Source organism: Leucopleurus acutus (genome assembly GCF_964270905.1).
Source record: "Leucopleurus acutus genome assembly, chromosome: 13".
Classification (NCBI taxonomy): Eukaryota; Metazoa; Chordata; class Mammalia; order Artiodactyla; family Delphinidae; genus Leucopleurus; species Leucopleurus acutus.
The window spans coordinates 77,739,435-77,764,880 of NC_139155.1; the positions used below are offsets into that span (position 1 = coordinate 77,739,435).

The window sequence follows — 25,446 nt, forward strand, 5'->3', positions numbered from 1 at the left end:
CTTTCAGATCATTAGAACATAAGCCCTTTACATGCTATTTCACTACAATCTCTGTATAAATGGTTCATTTTTCATAGGAAAAAACTAATTACATGGTTCAGCAAGTTGCCTGTGGTAACACATCGATTTTATTTACATTCAAAAGTTAGACTTTAGGGCTTCCCTGGTGGCGCAGTGGTTGAGAGTCCGCCTGCCGATGCAGGGGACACGGGTTCGTACCCCAGTCTGGGAAGATCCCACGTGCCGCGGAGCCACTGGGCCCGTGAGCCATGGCCACTGAGCCTGCGCATCCGGAGCCTGTGCTCCACAACGGGAGAGGCCCGCATACCGCAAAAAAAAAAAAAGAAGTTAAGACTTTAGCTTATTCTCTCAATTTCAAGCACATTTAGCTTAATAATTCTCTCTAATCCATTAGATCTTTTCCTATTCTTCATATGAAAGAATTCTGAAGTGATTATGATCTTAACCATAATTTTATAATATAAATTTACTGCTTACCAAAGTCTTAATAAGTATTTTACTTTCTCTTTTAAGGATAAAATGCATAATTTTCTATTAAATCTAATATTTTAGTAATTATACAGTAGAATCATTTGGATAATCATACAATGAAAGCTATTACCATTTTATAGTTTGTTAGCAAACTAATTCTTTCAAAACTGAACACTGAAAACAAGGAATAACTTACTTCATAACTACTTAGAACTAGCTACCATTTACCACTGGGTCCATGTTTTCCCTCAAAGTGCTTGTTTCTCTTGAAACACAAATGTATTTTTCTATTGAATATTATTCTCCACAAAGTAACAGCAAATATGAAAATTAAAATAAAATTTACTTTTCAGGTACATGGTGTTAACAATCTCAAGAATTATTAATGCCATGTGATGAAATCTTCATATAAATGTTGATACATAAAATACTACAAATATAGAATGCTGTAGAATGATATAATTCACCTGTTTTCAAAATCATCAGATTTGTATACTTGAAGAATAAATAAATGCAAACAATGTAAAAAAGTCTTTTTCAAGCTAGTCAGAGATTAATTTTCATGAATCATAAATGGACCATCAATATGAAAAAAACATAAAAACAGAGTAGGAAGTCAGGGATCAGATTTTCTCTTTAGAAAAAATTTTCAAGCTGAATGACATTTTACCTAAAGATAATTTCATTCCTGTTAATTTTATATGTAAAGGGGCCATTATTTTCACAGAAAGCAATTGTTTTTCATTTCAAATGAGAATAAACCCATTCACAGTGCTGACTAAAATTCATTTCATTTAGTCAAAGATAACCAGAAATCACCAAAAATCAACTGAAAATTCACAGACTATAACATACACATACATGGTAATACATTCGTGCATACTTTATTGTCTACGATTTTAGAAAATTCAATGTCAATACTTCTCTTCTTAGTATGCTAAGCAATAAGTCGCTATTAATTTTCAAAGTTTGGCTTTACCATCATAGTTTGCCTTTGCTACATTCTGAATGTTTTTCTTCATATCTCCTCTCCTCTGCCCACCCCCCTTCTTTATTATGACTTAAGAATAGTGTTCATCTGAACTTTTAACTAATTTTGTAAAAGCATATGATTCAAGAAGTTTTCTGGGGGCTTCCCTGGTGGCGCAGTGGTTAAGAATCCGCCTGCCAATGCAGGAGACGTGGGTTCGAGTCCTGGTCCGGGAAGATCCCACATGCCGCGGAACAACTAAGCTTGTGCGCCACAACTACTGAGCCTGCACTCTAGAGCCCGCGAGCCACAACTACTGAGCCCGTGTGCCACAACTACTGAAGCCTGCACGCCTAGAGCCCATGCTCCACAACAAGAGAAGCCACCACAATGAGAAGCCCATGCACCACAACGAAGAGTAGCCCCCGCTCCCCGCAACCAGAGAAGAAGCCCACATGCAGCAACGAAGACCCAACACAGCCAAAAATAAAATAAATAAAATAAAATTAATTAATTTTAAAAAAGTTTTCTGTTATTTTTAAACAGGCTCAAAGTTAGGTTTTTCCTCAAGCCAGAGTGAAAAGTTATTGGGGAAATAATAATCAGAGTCTCAAAGTTTTGCCCCAAATTTATTTAACAGTTACAAAAGTAAAAAGGTATGTTTACACTGGAGAAATCTGACAGACACTACCATAACCAAGCAATCGAACTTAGCAGGATCAATACTGGGACAAATTGACATGATGTGCCTACAGTGTGATGCCACAAGAAGTACACATCACCTACTCAATATTCTTACCAAAAATGTTTAACCTGAATCTCACCATGAGGAAACAATTAGACAAATTTAGAATATGGAACATTTGACAGGACAACTTCTCCCTTCAAATAACATCCATATCATTGAAGGATCATCCCCCGCAGAAAACGACAACTTAGGGATGTTCTAAATTAGGGGAGACTAAAGAGAGGAAACATCTAAATGCAACATGTGATTTCTGATTGGATACCAGATTGGGGAGAGGAGGCTATAAAAGGCATTATTGGGAAAAGACTGAGAATGTAGACTGAAAAGTTGAGAATTTAATTATATCAATGTTAAATTTCTTGAGTATGATTACATTATGGTTATGTTTAAAAAAAAAAAAAAAGTCCCATATTCTTAAAGGAGTTACAAGCAAAAGTATTCAGGGGTAAAGATTCATGAACTCTGTAAATTACCCTCAGATGGTTTAGCCAGAATAAAAGGTATATATATATAAGTTTATATATATATATATATTTTTTTATATATATATATATATTTACACACATATGTATGTGTGTAAATATTTTTCAAAATAAAAAGTTGAGGGGAGGGAGTTAGATCCTTCCTTGGAGATATCTAAACAAAGGTTACATCAATCCCATCATTTGAGATTACAGACTATAATCTATATATGCAGATTATAATAATAGCAAACTGGCTCTCCACTCTCTTCTTTCAGCCCTTCTCCATCCCTACAAAATGTCCACTTCTTCCAGAGGCTTGCAATCAGTTCAGTGGTATAAAAAACAGTATGAGAGTGTGTTAAATTATCTTACACTGGTAAATGTCAGAAAGCCAGATCCATTTTTCCTAGCTCTCTAATGTCTAATGCTGTTTTTGCAATGGCCCACAGCTCCTGGCATAGGTGACAGTACACTGAAAAATGGAAAAGGCAATACTTATGACTAATACAACAACAAAGTGCTAATAACTGCCAATCTGCCTCTACAATGATAATAAAGCCAACTCTTAAGATTTCTAATACTCATAATGGGACAGTCATCTAATACTCATAGTGGGACAATCATAGAGGTAGACAGATATATTCCCATTACAATTTACATGTCTATTTGTGATCATCAAAAGGAAAGGGCAGAGCACAGATAAGTTAAATTTTTAAATTACAGACAGTAGGTATTTACAGCTAAATTTCTTTATAGAACATATACCAAAAAATGGATGTTTATATCTCACTGGGAGTTAAAAACAGAAGTAATAATGCCTTATTTTAGCTAGGTTTCAATCTCCTCACATTACCAAATCATTAAAAATTTTAAGTGTATTCATTGTAAGTCAACCTTCTGAGAGTACAAACTGTGCTATGTTATAATCATTTAAGATAAGTTTCATTCATTTATTCAACAAATGTTATTAAGCACACATACTACTAATCTGTATAAAATACTTCTTCTGGGCCAGGGACTCTTAATGCTTTGGGTCAAGCCATCTCCAACCCCTAGAAGTCTGTGCTTGCTGTCTGTACCATTCTGGGGTTTCAAGATTGCACGTCTTTCACACTACTGACTAACAGGCAATGAAATGGCCAAAAGATTGTGTTTGTCAAATTATTTTGTTTGGTAGATTAGGAGAAGTCAATTTAGCATACTGTATTATTCTCTAAAATTCAAATTAAAAATGTGGGGAAGAATTTAATCAAGCAAAAAGAGCAAAGTTAGGGCTTCCCTGGTGGCGCAGTGGTTGAGAGTCCGCCTGCCGATGCAGGGGACGCGGGTTCGTGCCCCAGTCCGGGAAGATCCCACATGCCACAGAGCGGCTGGGCCCGTGAGCCATGGCCACTGAGTCTGCGCGTCCGGAGCCTGTGCTCCGCAACAGGAGAGGCCACAACAGTGAGAGGCCCACGTACCGCAAAAAAAAAAAAACAGAGCAAAGTTATAATAAAATAAAATTGGCAAAGACTATCAATATAAAGTTGAGTATATAGTCACAGGTATTTTTTAACTAAATCTATATCCTAAACAGAATGCTTAAGTTCATAGATCAACTTAGAATAAAATAATTTATTAAAATAGTATGGTCTTCCTGTCCATATTCATCTTACGTATAATCTAATTGTATCTCTTTCCTGATCAGAAACCTCTAACAATTCCTGAAAATCTATCAGATTAAGTCATTGCTTCAGTGTACTCCACACTATGGCCCACCTCCCCAGTCTTTCAGTTTCCCCCAACTAGCTCACTCACACACTATGTTCTGGGCAAACCTGCCCTTCCCACAATTCATTCACTGCCATCAGGCCCTTTTATAGAAGCTACTTCCTCTGACTAGGACAAGTTCCGTCCCAACCTAGGTAACATATGTATCCTGTAAGACTCACCTCAAGCCTCACCAACTCTGAGCTTCACCACTATCTCCCTATTCTTTTCCCTTGAGGTTGAATCTGATACTTCTGCAAGATCCCTAACTTAATCAGTTGCTGCTTACTCCACTGTATCATAATTATGGAGTCATTCAGCTACCTCCCCAGTAAGACTATGAGCTCCTTAAGGATGAGGACTCATTTTACATATCCAGGACTGCATCACAGCTCTTGCCTAATAAAGGCTGAGTAAACAGACCAGAAACCAAGAAGGCTTCTCACTAGGGCTCACAGTGTTCTTGCTGTAAGTTTACAGAACACTTATTTATGCATTAGTCCTGGAATTGAATGTCTGTTCATGTGGAAAGTAGTCAATCTACTATATTTCTCTCATATACTTACAGTGTTCTCTGCATTATACATATTTGTGTGCTTGTCTTATACCCTTTCTAGACTATAACTTATCAAAGGCAGAGATTCCATCAAACCCCTATAATTGGACCTGCTGATACAGGTACTTATGGATGGACACAAGGAAGGAAATATGCATATATTCAGTGTTCAGCCAGTGCCCTTCAATACCACTATGCAGAGAAGGCAGTTAAGTTACTAATCTACTTTACAGGGATCCAACAGAGTCAAATCTTAAAGTTCTGACCTCTTTATAACATAATTTAAGGTTTGTTGTGAAACTCCATTTACAGCCTAAATCTAGACAAATTTCCTATGAGCAGGGGTATCTTCCCTCCTCTCTAATATTTTATTATTCCCAGTTATTCCACCAGACATTAACAAACTCAAAAATGATTACTTCAACCTAAAAGTATACATTGAAAACTAATATTTGACAAACATTAGCAAATACTGAATGTTATACAGAATGGACCAATTGCCAAAATGTTTCAATTTTGATGTTTGAGTAATTGCTGGCATTGTAGTAGTAGCAGCAAGAGTTACAATTATAGATTACCGTTCTCTGTGCTGTTCTAAGTACTTTAACTTTTCTTTTATCCTTATAACCCAATTTAGAGTGAGGAAACTGAAGCACAGATAAGTTAAATAACTTGACCAAGGATACAGAGCTAGCAAGTCAACGAGCAGGTATTCAAATCCAAGCCTCTGAACCACTATGCCATACAATATAAATAGCAATTCCCCAAACAAGAGCCCAAAAGTGTTTATCCAAGTGACAGGAACAGGTTATAAATGTGTCTTGGTCTTCTCACAGGCTATTTCACAGGTATTCAAAGCATTTAAACAAAAAGTCTAGTATAAAACTGCGTGTATCCCACAGGCTTATTCTCTTTCTGTAGGGATTACTTTACACATTTAAATCCAAGATGGTGCTTTGTGAGGTTTCTTAATAGTATGCTATTTGGGCTACACTGTAAAAACAAAGGGAAATGCCTAATAACATAACTAAAAAGTATTTTAAAGAACAGTAAAATGTCCCTAAAAAAGAGAATGCTACAAATAATAGTACCATCATCTTAACATTAAAGGATTCTGATAAAATTTATTTTAGCCAAAATGAAATGACTCATATATACTAGAGAATGAAATAGATTGCAAAATATCCTCAATGTGTAAGACTACCAATTAAAATATTCCCCTGGTATCCTTTTTTCATGATTGCTCTGCCTGTCATATTCTCCCTCACTTGAAACAAAGTTGTCTTTATGCCACTCATTTTTCTAATTAAGTTTCAAATATTTTCTAATATTAGGTTGAAACACAAAACTATCCTTTACAACCACTTTTACCTACAGAAAAGATCATTTGCTTCAATCTAATAACTTTCACAAATTCAACAAATTAAAAAGGGTAGATGTACTTAACAAAGTTATGATTGTTCCATCACTGTAATACTTCCCTGGGGGCACGCAAAAAAATAAACAGTTTACACCGTTTTCAGACTCAAAAGGAAAGAAAATTAAAAAGTAATCATTATGAGGCAAAAACATTCACAAGATACTGTTAAGTGAGAAGGCCTGAGTTACAAAACAGTACAATACCACTTTCATTTATACACAGAAACACCAAATATTAAAACTCTGCTTTGGACTTTAGGATTTTTGTTTCTTTGTTCTCTTCCTTTAGTGGTTCTACTTTCCTAATTTTCTAATTAAAATGCAGTATTTCTGTAATTTATAAAAACAATTTAAAAGAAGTTAATCTTTGCTTAATTCTTTACCATGAAAACAATACACTAACGAATCTACATATGCAATCTAAAACAGCTATAAAATATTTAAACAGCCTACATCGTTTTGTTAACTCAGTAACAAAATCTATGAGAAATAACACAATAACTTAATAAGTTACTTCTAAAAACACTGATCCTGTGCTTTGTTGGTATGGAAAAATAACTTTATACATCAATTAAATAAGCGTAAATAACCGTAGGGTTTGGTTTCATCATCACTGTAAAATGATGATTTGTGTTGCCAACAGATAAAGACCAGACCAAAAAGTTAAAACATAAGGGATCAATAGGGAATAGAAAAATGGAAGGAGATTAAGAGTCAGAAACAATCACACAAAATGAAACTTAGTAAAACAAACAAAAATGCTATATTCCTCTACCACATGTATAAAAAATTTTTTAAAGAACAAAAAGATATGTTTTGATACTTAAATGGACAAATATAAATGTTATAAGTATCTTTCAGGAGGTATTTTATTTTTAAAATTCTGATAACCAGAAACCAGATGTTTAAAACTAATTTTTACCTGAGTTCACTGCTAACTACATGAAATAAGCTTCGAGATGCATATAATTCTGAGATATTGTTGACTAACCAGCTAAGTAAGCAATCTTACCCAGAACAGATTCTTATATTTATAAACCAAATACGCTAAAAACTATAGGAGAAAGGTTTGAGTTGAACAAATGGGCCATAAAGTAAACAGCTCAGTTAGTCCACTGTGGTTTACTGCCCTCTGGCTGTTGTGGCAGGAGATATCACAGATCAAAAATGGCTGTAAAGAAAAGCTAGGAAGGTGTCAGGCAGAAGTTGGCAGGAAATCCTTTAGGCAAATTTCAACGCTTTGGAATAGATCCTCAAATACATTAAAGTTAGTTTCAATCCTTCTTTTAAAAACAATATGAAGTAACACAACATTTCAAACACCATCTGAAATTTTTCAACCAGAAATTAATAAAATACAGAGTAATTTAGACACAATAAAAGCTGGCTCAAGGAGACTAAGTCAAAAAGAGTTAATGCCTTACCCTAAGTAAAGATCAGAATTAGTCCTGATTTAGAAAAATTCTTTAGCATACTAGATAGAAAGATTTAGGTGAAGAGGTGGAAAGTTTTACTAGAAATTCAAAGAATATCGATAAAATTTCCTCTGGTTATAAATCTGTGGTAAATACAAAAAGTAGCTCAGAATAATGAAACTCTTACATTAGTTCAAAATTTCCAGATATCAGATGTAATCTGAAGCTAAAAATTAGACAGCATTGGAGCAAATATTTCTTGGAATCACCTAATTACATAAAAAGCAGGAACAAAACACAGGAAAACTTGCTATGCCAAAATCGGAGTAGGTTCTTTACATAAATCTTTCTTCAAAATATTATCCAATGTCATCTCATAACTTTGTCCAACAAGGCTTGCACTAAATTTCTATTATCACTTTACAATTTTCCACCAGAGTTCATCTGGCAATAAACCATAACAGCAACAGTCCAAAAAAAACCAATTCTGTTCATTTCACTGACTTGCTAATTACTCACATTTCACTATCATTTTAAAACAATGGATTTTAGCACGTTTCACTATCATTTTAAAACAATGGATTTTAGCCTCAATCCCAACCCTAACACCCAGGGGACACTATACTTTCCTTTAATAGGAGTGGCTCACAAGGTTCTGATTCCCAGCATGACTGAGAACAAACAAGAAAATTTGAAAAAAACGGGGGGTGGAAAGAAGAGGGGTGAGAGTAAGGATGTTCCTTTGACACACAGCCCATTAAACACTCGCATTTTTCTTCTCAGCAAGTCTTAATAACCTCTTCAGAATTTACCACTGTTCAAAAATATACAATGCAAATTAATTTTTATGAAAAAACAAAAAACTTACCCTGTAGTTCATGATGTATTACACCCACTAAGTTGGGTTCATCTCCCCACCAGAATATCCATAACTCTTTGCAATCTGGTTTGACATCACGACGCCATACACACAGCAAGTTGGCTTGCAGACAGCGGATGAAACTTAACAGGATTGGATCATCTTGGGCTGGGGCTGAAATTATGGGTCCGCAGTCCCCATGCCCTCCAAAATTGTACCTACGCCATTTGATTCCTGTGAGTTCAGCCTGGAAAAAGTAAAGAAAATTACAACAGTTTTGACTGTTCTTTCTACTGAATACTAAAAACAGGCTTCCATACAGATAAATAAATTTGCTAAAATAAATATTTACAGTATACCTCATATAGTAAGATTTCTTCCACTGAAAAATTTATGTCAACCCTTGATTTTTTTTAAGGGGAAAACAACTCATTTCCTCCTATCAAGATTTCTACATAGCTCTTTATATTAAATACCAAAATACAGCAAACAGAGTCATTATTTCCTGTTGAACCATTTTTTAACTGAAATTTACTTGAAAGTCCCTATAAATAAAATTTTCTACATTATTATGACTTATTTAATTCATAAATTATATTTAGAAATGAAGTAAGAGTTTAAAAAATAAGTTTGTAGAACTGAAATAATTTCTTTCGAAGAATTTCCTCAATTTCGTCCCATCCAGAAGCTACAGTTTAAATATTTTTTAATCAGGGAAACAGTATGCAGTACCACAGTGCTTCACTATGAAAGCCAAAATAGCCTGCTAATAAAACTGATGGAAAGTTATCAGCAATTTATTCATGTTATTTAACGTGTAGCACACAGAAAAGCTTTGCTTCTGTAACAATTCCCTAACATAGCTTCGTCTTTTGTTTTTTAAACACATTTTAAAACATGGTAACTTTAAACCAGCTGACAGCTGATCCTCTGTCTTTATTCTGTTACATGTATTTGTATTCTAAAATTTTTAAATCTTAGGTTTAAAAGGAACTAAATTTCAAGGATGTTTCAACACAAACAAAAGTTAAATTCCTTACTTAAATAACTATAAACTACAACTATATTCAAAACTGATAGTAAAACTGATTCTGTACCAAACAGTCCATGTGTCCCTTGCATTTAATCCTTACTCACTCACAGTCCCCCCTCCTCACCCTCCCACCACAACCAAGTTAGTAATTTTTGTCAAGAAGTTGTTTTTCAAAAAACAAGTACCACAGGGGAGAAAAATAACTGCATCTTCTACTACCATAACTGAAACAAATTTAAAGTGCTAAAACAATCACTATAATGAACATCTCTAAGAAAAAAATATCAGTTTTCTTCAATCCCCCAAAAAAGCTTCACTTAAAAAATGACTCCAAAAATAATAATATCCAAACTAAAACTGTCTGAAAGTCACTAACTTTTCCTTTCACATTATGAGATATGGAAATCTAATCTTCAATGAATATTCTTCGTAAAAACTGGTATTGGCATCATTTAGGCTTTCCCTTTGTACCACTTGGTTTCCTCCAGCTATAAAAGAACTACCTGGCCGATGAAAAAGTTCAAACAAAGAGTAAACTAATCACACAAGAAATAATTATTCTCCATAATCACATCAGAAATAATTATCAGCATCCTACTTTATGTTCTTCCTGTTTTTCTGTACTTAAACTTTTTGAAGTTAGAATCATACTGCATGGTTTTATATCCTTTTTCACATACTATAAATATTTCTATATATTACTAATTATTATTAAAAAACAATTCTTAATATTTTCATACTATTCACTCTTTGAAGAAAACAATTTACTCAGAGGACTTCCGGGAAGATGGCGGAAGAGTAAGACGCGGAGATCGCCTTCCTCCCCACAGATACACCAGAAATACATCTACACGTGGAACAACTCCTACAGAACACCTACTGAATGCTGGCAGAAGACCTCAGACCTCCCAAAAGGCAAGAAACCCCCCACGTACCTGGATAGGGAAAAAGAAAAAAGAATAAACAGAGACAAAAGGATAGGGACGGGACCGGCACCAGTGGGAAGGAGCTGTGAAGGAAGAAAGGTTTCCACACACTAGGAAGCCCCTTCGCGGGCGGAGACTGCAGGTGGCGGAGGGGGGAAGCTTCGGGGCCGCGGAGGAGAGCACAGCAACAGGGGTGCGGAGGGCAAAGCAGAGAGATTCCTGCACAGAGGATCGGTGCCGACCGGCACTCACCAGCCCGAGAGGCTTGTCTGCTTCCCCGCCAGGGCGGGCGGGGCTGGGAGCTGAGGCTCTGGCTTCGGTCGAAGCGCAGGGAGAGGACTGGGGTTGTTAGCGTGAACACATCCTGCAGGGGGTTAGTGCGCCACGTCTAGCCGGGAGGGAGTCCGGGAAAAGTCTGGACCTGCCGAAGAGGCAAGAGACATTTTCTTCCCTCTTTGTTTCCTGGTGTGCAAGGAGAGGGGATTAAGAGTGCTGCTTAAAGGAGCTCCAGACACGGGCGCGAGCCGCTGCTAAAAGCGCGGACCCCAGAGACAGGCATGAGACGCTTAGGCTGCTGCTGCCGCCACCAAGAAGCCTGTGTGCGAGCACAGGTCACTATCCACACACCCCTTCCGGGGAGCCTGTGCGGCCCGCCACTGCCAGGGTCCCGGGGTCCAGGGACAACACCCCGGGAGAATGCATGGCGCGCCTCAGGCTGGTGCAACGTCATGTTGGCCTCTGCTGCCGCAGGCTCGCCCCACACTCCGTGCCCCGCCCTGCCCCCGGCCTGAGTGAGCCAGAGCCCCCGAATCAGCGGCTCCTTTAACGCCGTCCTGTCTGAGCGAAGAACAGACGCCCTCCGGCGACCTACACACAGAGGCGGGGCCAAATCCAAAACTGAGCCCCTGGGAGCTGTGAGAACAAAGAAGAGAAAGGGAAATCTCTCCCAGCAGCCTCAGAAGCAGTGGATTAAAGCTCCACAATCAACTTGATGTACCCTGCATCTGTGGAATACCTGAATAGACAACCAATCATCCCAAATTGAGGAGGTGGACTTTGAGAGCAAGCTTTATGATTTTTTCCCCTTTGCCTCTTTTTGTGAGTGTGTATGTATATGCTTCTGTGTGAGATTTTGTCTGTATAGCTTTGCTTCCACCATTTGTCCCAGGGTTCTATCCGTCCATTTTTTTGTTTTCTCTTAATAATTATTTTTTTATTTTAATAACTTTATTATATTTTATCTTACTTTATTTTATTTTACTTTATCTTCTTTTTTCCTTCCTTCCCTCCTTCCTTCCTTCCTCCCTCCCTCCATTCTTTTCTTTCTTTCTTTCTTTCTTCTACTAATTCTTTTTTTCTACATTTTCTCCCTCTCCTTCTGAGCCGTGTGGATGAAAGCCTCTTGGTGCTGCAGCGAGGAGTTAGTGCTGTGCCTCTGAGGTGGGAGAGCCAACTTGAGGACACTGGTCCACAAGAGACCTCCCAGCTCCACATAACATCAAACAGCGAAAATCTCCCAGAGATCTTCATCTCAACACCAGCACCCAGCTTCACTCGACGACCAGCAAGCTACAGTGCTGGACACCCTATGCCAAACAACTAGCAAGACAGGAATACAACCCCACCCATTAGCAGAGAGGCTGCCCAAAATCATAATAAGTCCACAGACACCCCAAAACACACCACCAGACGTGGACCTGCCCACCAGAAAGACAAGATCCAGCCTCATCCACCAGAACACAGGCACTAGTCCCCTCCACCAGGAAGCCTACACAACCCACTGAACCAACCTTAGCCACTGGGGACAGACACCAAAAACAATGGGAACTACGAACCTGCAGCCTGCAAAAAGGAGACCCCAAACACAGTAAGATAAGCAAAATGAGAAGACAGAAAAACACACAGCAGATGAAGGAGCAAGATAAAAACCCACCAGACCTAACAAATGAAGAGGAAATAGGCAGTCTACCTGAAAAAGAATTCAGAATAATGATAGTAAAGATGATCCAAAATCTTGGAAATAGAATAGACAAAATGCAAGAAACATTTAACAAGGACCTAGAAGAACTAAAGATGAAACAATGATGAACAGCACGATAAATGAAATGAAAAATACTCTAGATGGGATCAATAGCAGAATAACTGAGGCAGAAGAACGGATAAGTGACCTGGAAGATAAAATAACTACTGCAGATATATAAATAAAGTAACTACTGCAGAGCAGAATAAAGAATGAAAAGAACTGAAGACAGTCTCAGAGACCTCTGGGACAACATTAAACACACCAACATTCGAATTATAGGGGTTCCAAAAGAAGAAGAGAAAAAGAAAGGGACTGAGAAAATATTTGAAGAGATTACAGTTGAAAACTTCCCTAATATGGGAAAGGAAATAGTTCATCAAGTCCAGGAAGCACAGAGAGTCCCATACAGGATAAATCCAAGGAGAAATACGCCAAGACACAGATTAATCAAACTGTCAAAAATTAAATACAAAGAAAACGTATTAAAAACAGCAAGGGAAAAACAACAAATAACACACAAGGGAATCCCCATAAGGTTAACAGCTGATCTTTCAGCAGAAACTCTGCAAGCCAGAAGGGACTGGCAGGACATATTTAAAGTGATGAAGGAGAAAAACCTGCAACCAAGATTACTCTACCCAGCAAGGATCTCATTCAGATTTGATGGAGAAATTAAAACCTTTACAGACAAGCAAAAGCTGAGAGAGTTCAGCACCACCAAACCAGCTCTACAACAACGGCTAAAGGAACTTCTATAGGCAAAAAACACAAGAGAAGGAAAAGACCTACAATAACGAACCCAAAACAATTAAGAAAATGGGAATAGGAACATACATATTGATAATTACCTTAAATGTAAATGGACTAAATGCTCCCACCAGAAGACACAGATTGGCTGAATGGATACAAAAACAAGAACCATATATTTGCTGTCTACAAGAGACCCACTTCAGACCTAGAGACACATACAGACTGAAAGCAAGGGGATGGAAAAAGATATTTCACGCAAATGGAAACCAAAAGAAAGCTGGAGTAGCAATTCTCATATCAGACAAAATAGACTTTAAAATAAAGACTATCAGAAGAGACAAAGAAGGACACTACATAATGATCAAGGGATCGATCCAAGAAGAAGATATAACAATTGTAAATATTTATGCACCCAACATAGGAGCACCTCAATACATAAGGCAAATACTAACAGCCATAAAAAGGGAAATCAACAGTAACACATTCATAGTAGGGGACTTTAACAGCCCACTTTCACCAATGGACAGATCAGCCAAAATGAAAATAAATAAGGAAACACAAGCTTTAAATGATACATTAAACAAGATGGACTTAATTGATATTTATAGGACATTCCAACTTTTCTCTAGTGCTCATGGAACATTCTCCAGGATAGATCATATCTTGGGTCACAAATCAAGCCTTGGTAAATCTAAGAAAACTGAAATTGTACCAAGTATCTATTCCAACCACAACACTATGAGACTAGACATCAATTACAGGAAAAGATCTGTAAAAAATACAAACACATGAAGGCTAAACAATACACTACTTAATAACGAAGTGATCACTGAAGAAATCAAAGAGGAAATCAAAAAATACCTAGAAATAAATGACAATGGAGACACGATGACCCAAAATCTATGGGATGCAGCAAAAGCAGTTCTAAGAAGGAAGTTTATAGCAATACAATCCTATCTTAAGAAATAGGAAACATCTCAAATAAACAACCTAACCTTGCACCTAAAGCAATCAGAGAAAGAAGAACAAAAACACCCCAAACTTAGCAGAAGGAAAGAAATCATCAAAATCAGATCAGAAATAAATGAAAAAGAAATGAAGGAAACGATAGCAAAGACCAATAGAACTAAAAGCTGGTTCTTTGAGAAGATAAACAAAATTGATAAACCATTAGCCAGACTCATCAAGAAAAAAAGGGAGAAGACTCAAATCAATAGAATTAGAAATGAAAAAGGAGAAGTAACAACTGACACTGCAGAAATACTAAAGATCGTAAGAGATTACTACAAGCAACTCTATGCCAATAAAATGGACAACCTGGAAGAAATGGACAAATTCTTAGAAAGGCACAACCTGCCAAGACTGAATCAGGAAGAAATAGAAAATATGAACAGGCCAATCACAAGCACTGAAGTTGAAACTGTGATTAAAAATCTTCCAACAAACAAAAGCCCAGGACCAGATGGCTTCACAGGCGAATTCTATCAAACATTTAGAGAAGAGCTAACACCTATCTTTCTCAAACTCTTCCAAAATATAGCAGAGGGAGGAACACTCCCAAACTCATTCTACGAGGCCACCATCACCCTGATACCAAAACCAGACAAGGATGTCACAAAGAAAGAAAACTACAGGCCAATATCACTGATGAACATAGATGCAAAAATCCTCAACAAAATACTAGCAAACAGAATCCAACAGCACATTAAACAGATCATACACCATGATCAAGTGGGGTTTATTCCAGGAATGCAAGGATTCTTCAATATACGCAAATCAATCAACGTGATACACCATATTAACAAATTGAAGGAGGAAAAACCATATGATCATCTCAACAGATGCAGAGAAAGCTTTCGACAAAATTCAACACCCATTTATGATGAAAATCCTCCAGAAAGTAGGCATAGAGGGAACTTACCTCAACATAATAAAGGCCATATATGACAAACCCACAGCCAACATCGTCCTCAATGGTGAAAAACAGAAACCATTTCCACTAAGATAGGAACAAGACCAGGTTGCCCACTCTCACCACTCCTATTCAACATAGTTTTGGAAGTTTTAGCCACAGCAATCAAAGAAGAAAAGGAAATAAAAGGAATCCAAATCGCAAAAGAAATAGTAAAGCTGTCACTATCTGCAGATGACATGATATTATACATAGAGAATCCTAAAGATGCTACCAGAAAACTACTAGAGCTAATCAGTGAATCTGGTAAATGAGCAGGATACAAAATTAATGCACAAAACTCTCTGGCATTCCTATACACTAATGACGAAAAATCTGAAAGTGAAATCAAGAAAACACTCCCATTTACCATTGCAACAAAAAGAATAAAATACCTAGGAATAAACCTACCTAAGGAGACAAAAGACCTGTATGCAGAAAATTATAAGACACTGATGAAAGAAATTAAAGATGCTACAAATAGATGGAGAGATATACCATGTTCTTGGATTGGAAGAATCAACATTGTGAAAATGACTCTACTACCCAAAGCAATCTACAGATTCAATGCAATCCCTATCAAACTACCACTGGCATTTTTCACAGAACTAGAACAAAAAATTTCACAATTTGTATGGAAACACAAAAGACCCTGAATAGCCAAAGCAATCTTGAGAATGAAAAACGGAGCTGGAGGAGTCAGGCTCCCTGACTTCAGACTATACTACAAAGCTACAGTAATCAAGACAGTATGGTACTGGCACAAAAACAGAAATATAAATCAATGGAACAGGATAGAAAGCCCAGAGATAAACCCACGCACATATGGTCACCTTATCTTTGATAAAAGAGGAAGGAATGTACAGTGGAGAAAGGACAGCCTCTTCAATAAGTGGTGCTGGGAAAACTGGACAGGTACGTGTAAAAGTACGAAATTAGATCACTCCCTAACACCATACACAAAAATAAGCTCAAAATGGATTAAAGACCTAAATGTAAGGCCAGAAACTATCAAACACTTAGAGGAAAACATAGGCAGGACACTCTATGACATAAATCACAGCAAGATCCTTTTTGACCCACCTCCTAGAGAAATGGAAATAAAAACAAAAATAAACAAATGGGACCTAATGAAACTTCAAAGCTTTTGCACAGCAAAGGAAACCATAAACAAGACGAAAAGACAACCCTCAGAATGGGAGAAAATATTTGCAAATGAAGCAACTGACAAAGGATTAATCTCCAAAATTTATAAGCAGCTCATGCAGCTTAATAACAAAAAAACAAACAACCCAATCCAAAAATGGGCAGAAGACCTAAATAGACATTTCTCCAAAGAAGATATACAGACTGCCAACAAACACATGAAAGTATGCTCAACATCATTAATCATTAGAGAAATGCAAATCAAAACTACAATGAGATATCATCTCACACCAGTTAGAATGGCCATCATCAAAAAATCTAGAAACAATAAATGCTGGAGAGGGTGTGGAGAAAAGGGAACCCTCTTGCACTGTTGGTGGGAATGTAAATTGACACAGCCACTGTGGAGAACAGTATGGAGGTTCCTTAAAAAACTACAAATAGAACTACCATATGACCCAGCAATCCCACTACTGGGCATATACCCTGAGAAAACCATAATTCAAAAAGAGTCATGTACCAAAGTGTTCATTGCAGCTCTATTTACAATAGCCCGGAAATGGAAACAACCTAAGTGTCCATCATCAGATGAATGGATAAAGAAGATGTGGCACATATATACAATGGAATATTACTCAGCCATAAAAAGAAACGAAATTGAGCTATTTGTAATGAGGTGGATAGACCTAGAGTCTGTCAAAGTGAAGTAAGTCAGAAAGAGAGAGACAAATTCCGTATGCTAACACATATATATGGAATTTTAGGAAAAAAAGATGTCATGAAGAACCTAGGGGTAAAACAGGAATAAAGACACAGACCTACTAGAGAATGGACTTGAGGATATGGGGAGGGGGAAGGGTAAGCTGTGACAAAGCGAGAGAGAGGCATGGACATATATACACTACCAAACATAAGGTAGATAGCTAGTGGGAGGAAGCAGCCGCATAGCACAGGGAGATCAGCTTGGTGCTTTGTGACCGCCTGGAGGGGTGGGATAGGGAGGGTGGGAGGGAGGGAGACGCAAGAAGGAAGAGATATGGGAACATATGTATGTATAGAACTGATTCATTTTGTTGTAAAGCAGAAACTAACACACCATTGTAAAGCAATTATAGGCCAATAAAGATGTTAAAAAAAAAGCAAATTGCTAAAACAAATAGTTGAATTTAATTGGTAATCTCTATTAAAACACATTGATATCATGCAGTGTCTAATATAATAATCTGATTAAAAATTGATGGTTTGGTTTGCTTTCTCAAAAAAAAATTTATTCCATAACAACTGGACAATCTTCCTATTTCACTATTATAATTATTATAATTGGTGAACATCCTTGAACATTATTTTCCTGATTACTTTCCTTACGAGAGATTGCTTGCTGTAGAATTACCAAAGAATACAAATATTTTAGGACTCATGAAAGAATGCTACCACACTGCTTTTTAGTAGTCTCACCCATACAAATAACCTCCTGCCAAACTGCATATCTTTTAAAATACCTGTTGATTTAATAAAATGATATGCCCTTGTACCAACTGGTAGTCTTCATTCTACTAAGAGGAAATTATTATCATATATTTGATCAGAAGTATAACCTGGGGCCAGTCTTCTTGGGTTTGATTCCCAGCTGTGTACTTACTAGCTGAAAGTAGCAAGTACCTAGCAAATTATTTAATCTTTGTCTCTCAGTTGCCTTACCGGTAAAATGAGAATAATGGTATTGAGAGTTGATTAAATGAGTTAGTATATACAGAAAGCGCTTAGGACAGTGCCTGGCACATAGCAAAAAATATAAATGATACTGGTTCATTACTAGTAGTACTAGTGTAGTAGTACTACTTCCCTTTAGTTGTCTGTCCACATCGTTTCTGTTTTTCTATCATAGAAGTTCGTTTCCTCAAATAAAAGCAGTGTGTGTGTATGTTATGTTTTAATCAGAAAGCCTAAGATCAATTTTTAAATAAATATCAAAGAAGGAAACTAAATAAGACTAAGTGGGGGCAGCTGAAATCAGAAAAGTCAAGTAGAAGACTAACTTTTCTTATATCACCTAAGCTAGTGTTCTGTGCCTAAGGATCCTGAGGAAGTGGAGGGGAGAAGAGAAGAGGAGGAAAACATACCAATAAATATGAATCACTAATGCTTACATTAACCATATTTAAAAGGTTAGAAAATTAAAATACATCAGAGATTTAAATATCAGGTGAGTCAGTCCCCAAGAAAATCTACACAGCAACTTAATCACAAGAATACTTTCACCTGTAACACCCAGCATGGTTCAGCAGACAAAATACTTGGCTTTGGGCTTCCCTGGTGGCACAGTGGTTGAGAGTCCGCCTGCTGATGTGGGGGACGCGGGTTCGTGCCCCGGTCTGGGAGGATCCCACGTGCCGTGGAGTGGCTGGGCCTGTGGGTCATGGCCGCTGAGCCTGCACGTCCGGAGCCTGTGCTCCGCAACAGCAGAGGCCACAGCAGTGAGAGGCCCGCGTACCGAAAAAGAAAACAAAAAAAAAACTTGGCTTTGATTCAGGAGAATGGTTTCCTAATCCTAGCACTTGCACTAACTTCCTATCAGTGTTTCTATGGTCTCAGTGGTAAAAGAAAGCCGCTGCCACCTGCTCTATATCTTTATGGAGTTGTTCTAGCAAGTGATGTAATACAAATGCAAGTGACATAACATCAAGGCTACAAACTTAATCTCTTCATAACTAATTCAGCCAGAAGTACTAAAAATGTCCAATCATTTAAAAACAATTTATCCCTTTACCTTAAAACTAAAATTAAATATCACTATACCAGTCTTCACTGGAAAATGTAACAATGAAACACCATTCAAGCCTAACAGACACCTAGGTATAAAATGAATGTTCAAAGACTTAGCTTTAAATTTTGAGTTAATATTTGATTAAGAGGAAAAATGACTGAAACACCTTGTCCAAGAAAAAAAAATCCTAGAATGGATGTATATTTAATTACACTATTAAAATATATCTTCACGTACCGTGACCATGTTTATAATTAAAAATCAATTCCACACAAAGTTCTGTTGACCCAATTTCTGACAAATGTGTATTTCCAAGACTCAAAATTCTTGAAGCAACCCTTTAAAGTATTTCTAGGTGCAAATTATCCCAAAAATGCAATTATTTCTCACTGTCAAAGATGAACAATTTATATTTAAGATTACATGGTTTTTAAAATATAGAATCGGAAAAAAAATATGCAAGGAAAAAAATCAGTATTGCGCATAGATAGAACGATAACCACAACCATCATCATTTATTCATCACCTACTTAATACCAGGCAGCATACTAGGGTCTTCTCATAGAATTTCTAATATGAGGCACCATACTAGTGTCTTCATATGTAATTTCTAATCTTCTCAAACAGTTAAAATAATTCTCAGAAACACAAAGCTTAAATAATTCTCCAATAACCACACAGGTAGCAACTGGCAGATCCCAAACATAACTGGATTTAAAGCATAACTGAATTTAAAGCATAAACTCTTTCTGCTCTGCCATACTGTTTCACAGGGCTAATGGTAAAAATTAGCTCTAGAGGATTATAAAATAGTACAAAGAAACAGTCATCAATTCAATTTAGCAATGACAAGAGCTCACGGCCAAACTTTCTAATTTAAGAAAGTTCCTGAATCTTTCTTTACTCATCCTGAGTTATTAAGAAAACTAGTATAAGGGCTTCCCTGGTGGCGCAGTGGTTGAGAGTCCGCCTGCCGATGCAGGGGACACGGGTTCGTGCCCCGGTCCGGGAAGATCCCACATGCCGCGGAGCAGCTGGGCCCGTGAGCCGTGGCCGCTGAGCCTGCACGTCCGGAGCCTGTGCTCCGCAATGGGAGAAGACACAACAGTGAGAGGCCCGCGTACCGAAAAAACAAAAAAAAAAGAGGAAACTAGTATAAGACTGCCCACTACACCATTCCATAAATAGGAGAGACCTGTTTCATTTCACTCAGATAATTACATGCCTTCTTTACATGTTACCACTATAAGACCATACCCACACAAGCTAATTTTTAGAGGATATGTATAACAAACCAAGAAAATAACTATTCTAATAGCAAGAGAGACTGGAGGAAAATTTTCTCAGCCGTGGCTGGTATCAGCTGTACAGGTAGTCGGCATCCTCCGGGAACTGAACTTAACTGGCAGAGACTACCCTGGCCTAAACAGAAGTTCAATACAGAATGGTTCAAATTAAAAAGATTACAACAGAATCAGGATAAATGCACTTTCTTATGACATGAATGTATTTAAAGAAAATTTATATTGATTCTTAATATCCTATTCTTTAGGTACTAACTATACATAGGAAATGAGCTGATAAATTTTCCCAATGGAGGTCATTTATTTGCACTAACCCTTGGTAATCAGATCCCTCATGACCAACATATACTTGCAGTGTGGCTCTCCAAAGTTAAACCTGTATTCAGAGGTCATGGAATAGAATAAAACTAACGTAACTCGGTAAGAATGAACCCAGAGTGTAGTATCATGGAAAGAACCCTGGTCACAGGTCGGGAGATCTAGGTTCAAGTCCTAGTTTTTCAACTATTTACCTAAACAATATCAGGAAATCTCCATCTCTGGGCACCTTGGCTTCCTGGCCTGTAAGGTGATATGGTTGACCTAGATACTATAAATGAGTTCAAGTCTCCTGACCCAGGCTAATTACATCCCACTCACAAAGGCAACCTGTAAATGAGACTGACCCTTATAAGATGCCTTACAATGATCAGCGGGAATAGGAGAGCGACCAGAAGATACTTTATGAATTTTCAAGAATAGTCGAAAGAAAGATTTCTCCAACTACAGAACAATTAACTTAATATCAATCCTTGACAGGATTCTAGGATGGTATGTCGAAAAGGCAGCTGTGATCACTTGAGACTACATGAGTACATTAGGAAATTCCAAGTCTGCCTCACCTCACTTCCTCCTGTGATAGGGTTACTACACTAGTAGACCAAAGAAATACAGCTAACAAACATATTAAGTCACCTCTCAACTGTAGTCATAGAAAGGAAAAAAGTCAGGATCATAGAAAACGTCTGTTAAAACATAACTAATCAGCTCCAGGTAAAGACGGCAGAGTAAACACACACATCTGCTTTTGCTCTCTCTTAAATCCCTCAAAAAAAAACGAGTAAAGAAGTTTGTTTCTTTGTTTTGTTTTTTTCCCTTAAACCATAAAATCACAACGGTAGGTAGTAGTGATGAGCGCATCCAGGTTTTGAAAGGTAAGAAGCAGATGCTCGAGGTCAAGAGTCTTATAACACCAAAGAAAACTGTGGAGAAAGCGGAGCTACAACCCAATTTACACAGAATTATAAATACAGGTACAGTCGTCCCTCAGTATCCATGGAGGATTGGTTCCAGAATGCCCCCACAAATACCAAAATCTGTGGATCCTCAAGTCCCTTATATAAATGGTGTAGTATTTGCATATAACCTATGCATATCCTTTAAGTAATCTTTGGGTTACTTATGATACCTAAAACAATGTAAATGCTATGTAAATAGTTGCAGGTGCAAAGCAAATTCAAGTTTTTCTTTTTGGAACTTTCTGGAATTTTTTTCTGAATATTTTTGGTCTGCAGTTGATTGAATCCACAAATGCAGAACCCACAGTTATGGACGTATCTTGTGGAAGTAGAAAGGCAGAGAAAAGAGCAAATAAGGAAAACTAGTTGAAAGCCTGCTTAGAAGACACTCAGAACCCAGGTACCCTCCCCACTGCCTGTCTTTACAGTAGCAAATCACTGGAAGGGTATTCTCTGGGGCCAGTAAAACACAGGGTATCTGAACTCATGGACACAGGCGCAGATGAAGGCAGGAAACCAGGAAACAGTACATCAGGTGACCACGTACAGAATGAAGGTCAAAAATCACCCTCTCCAACCCTCTCCCTCTAAGCACCTAGAAAGCTGGTAGCCAGTCTTTCATCCCCCAGAAAGGAGTCTGGAAAAGTCTTCTCTGGGAAAACTGACAGCTCAACAGAAAAGACCTCAAGATAATGACATCAAAGCTTCCCCAACTAAAGAGTCCACCCCAATCAGTGAACTGCACAGTAAACAAATGTCACTCCCATACTACTTCGAAGCAGTTTTTTAGTCCATCTTTCCTAAACATGAACAGATGACCAGGAATTACTAAAAAGTTGAGGAAAACCACTGAGGAATTATAGAGACAAAAATACAGAAAAGTGACTTGGAGTTAACAGACTACATCGGGAGAAGAAAACTTTTAAAAAATCTATCATTAATATTCTCAAAGAGATAAAATAGTGCAACCATTAAAAAAGAACAGGATGGGGCTTCCCTGGTGGCGCAGTGGTTGAGAGTCCGCCTGCCGATGCAGGGGACACGGGTTCGTGCCCCGGTCCGGGCAGATTCCAACATGTCACGGAGAGGCTGGGCCCGTGAGCCATGGCCGCTGGGCCTGCGCATCCAGAGCCTGTGCTCCGCAATGGGAGAGGCCACAACAGTGAGAGGCCCACGTACTGCAAAAAAAAAAAAAAAAAAGAACAGGATGCTATTTCAGAAAAGCAGCACAGAGACCTAAAAGATGGCTCTTGGAAATTTTAAAACAATGATGCCAGAAATGATAAAACTCCACAGAAGGGCTGGAAGATAAAATTTCCCCCAGAAAGTAAAGCAAATAAACAAACAAAAAATAAGAGGGTGGGGGGAGATAAAACTATAGGAGCAGCCCAGGAAGTTCAAAACTAAATACAAGAGCTTTCAGAAAGAGAAAACACAGAAAATGAGAAAGAGGAAATGACCAATAAAATAATTCACAAAAATTCCGGGGGGGGGTGGTGATGAGAGAAGAATACAAATTTCTAGATTGAAAGGGCTCACTGAGTATCCAGAACAACAGATTAAAAGAGACTCACAGAAAGCATATTACTGTAAACTTTCAACACATTGCAGACAAAGAGAAGGGCCTCAAAGCTTCCATATAGTAAAAAGGGGACACATACAGAGAATCAGGAATTAGAAGGATTTCTGACTTCTCAACAGTAATACTAGAAGAAGGCAATGGTGCAATAACTCCAAAATTCTAAAGAAAAAGTACTCCAAACTAGATGTCTCTGGCAATCTAAATTATCTATCAAGTGTAAAAGCAGAATAAATACATTTCAAAATATGCAAGGCGTTTAAAAAAAACGGCACCCTTTCTCAGGAAGCTACTGTAGGTATACCCCACCAAAAGGAGGGAATAAACCAAGTAAGAAGCCATGAGGTTTAGGAAATAGATCCAACAAGGGAGGGAGCAAAACAAATCCCTAAGATTACAGTCAATAATCAGATGATTCCAGGTTGTGAACTGTGCACCAGTGTAGAGGGCAATCAATCCAGATCATGACAGGTCAGATGGCTCTACGAAAGACTTTTGTTAAAGAATCTGAAACTGAAAGAACACCCAATATTTGAAAGACTTAAAAGAAGATTCAAATAATAGGCAAAAAGTTTGGGGATGAATTAGTTTAAAATACATAGTAAACAGTCCAAAAACAAGCAAACAAACAAAACCCAGATAATTACCATCTTCGAGTTACACAGAGAAGGAAAAGTAATCAGAGTTTACTGCATGACTTTGCCATACATTAACATAATCAAGTGAATGTTAACACTGAATATTAAGCTAACCAAAATTACTATACCACTATTTTGGTAAAATGGAAGGATGGAAAAAGGCATGTTTGCTTAGTAAGAGGGAGAGAGAATAAGCTAAATCCTCATCTTCAATAGTGAAAGATCCACATTTTTAAAACCTAAAATAACTATAAACTTAGTATTTAGTAACATTTAAGAATCAGGATAGGGGCTTCCCTGGTGGCGCAGTGGTTGAGAGTCCGCCTGCCGATGCAGGGGACACGGGTTCGTGCCCCGGTCTGGGAAGATCCCACATGCCGCGGAGCGGCTGGGCCCGTGAGCCATGGCCGCTGACCCTGCGCGTCCGGAGCCTGTGCTCCGCAACGGAAGAGGCCGCAACAGTGAGAGGCCCGCATACCACAAAAGAAAAGAAGAAAAAAAATAAATAATCAGGATAATCAACAAAAGTAGGTGAATGTGTGTATCTCTGGAGAAGGTAAAACAGGGGCCAGGAGTAGGGGAACACTATTCACTAAACCTAGGAATTCCCTGTGCTCCAGTGGTTAGGACTTGGTGCTGTCACTGCCGTGGCCTGGGTTCAGTCCCTGGTGGGGAACTAAGATCCCACAAGCTGCAAGGCACAGCCAAAAAAAAAAAAAAAAAAAAACCATGTAGAACTATTTGATTCTTTAACTATGTCAGAGTACCACTCTGCTTTAAAAATTTTTTAAACTAATCAAAATGTGGTAACAAAATATATTTAATATATACAAAAAGTTACTATTAATATTGAGAACTCACACCTTTTTATAGACTGATTCTAGACAAATTCCTAACCTTAAGAACAACTTAGCATCCCATAAATTGTGTTGCAAAAGCCAAAGAGTTATTTACCAGGTGTTAAAATGGGTTGTCTCTCTCTTCTCTCCATTTTTAGACTATTAAAACTCTAGCTGGGCAGAGACACACTTCCAGCTGCATGCTCCCCACACACACACACACACACACCTAGCTCTGCTCAAACTCTTCCTACTCTGAGCTAAGTGGCTTACCAGGGATCCCCTCCACAGAGGGGATGAGGACAGCAGGGCATTGGGCCTCTCATCTGACTCTCATCTAACATGGTATTTTCATGTTATGAGAAATGCAATGTGATAACTCTTCATACAATAAAGTTGTAGATTAAAGATGCTTTCTAGGAATAGGAACACACATATCGATAATTACCTTAAATGTAAATGGACTAAATGCTCCCACCAAAAGACACAGATTGGCTGAATGGATACAAAAACAAGACCCATATATTTGCTGTCTACAAGAGAC

At 37.8% G+C, this 25,446-nt stretch overlaps 1 protein-coding gene across 2 annotated transcripts in view; it reads right to left on the reverse strand.

The window, feature by feature from the left end:
* MED13L (mediator complex subunit 13L) overlaps nucleotides 1–25,446 on the reverse strand; it is a 301,913-nt gene that overhangs the window by 246,320 nt on the left and 30,147 nt on the right. For both annotated transcript variants that reach the window (XM_082853249.1, XM_082853248.1), the window contains exon 2: nucleotides 8,682–8,919. In XM_082853249.1, coding sequence (XP_082709375.1) covers nucleotides 8,682–8,919 — 238 coding nt within the window. The remainder of the gene's footprint in view (nucleotides 1–8,681; nucleotides 8,920–25,446) is intronic.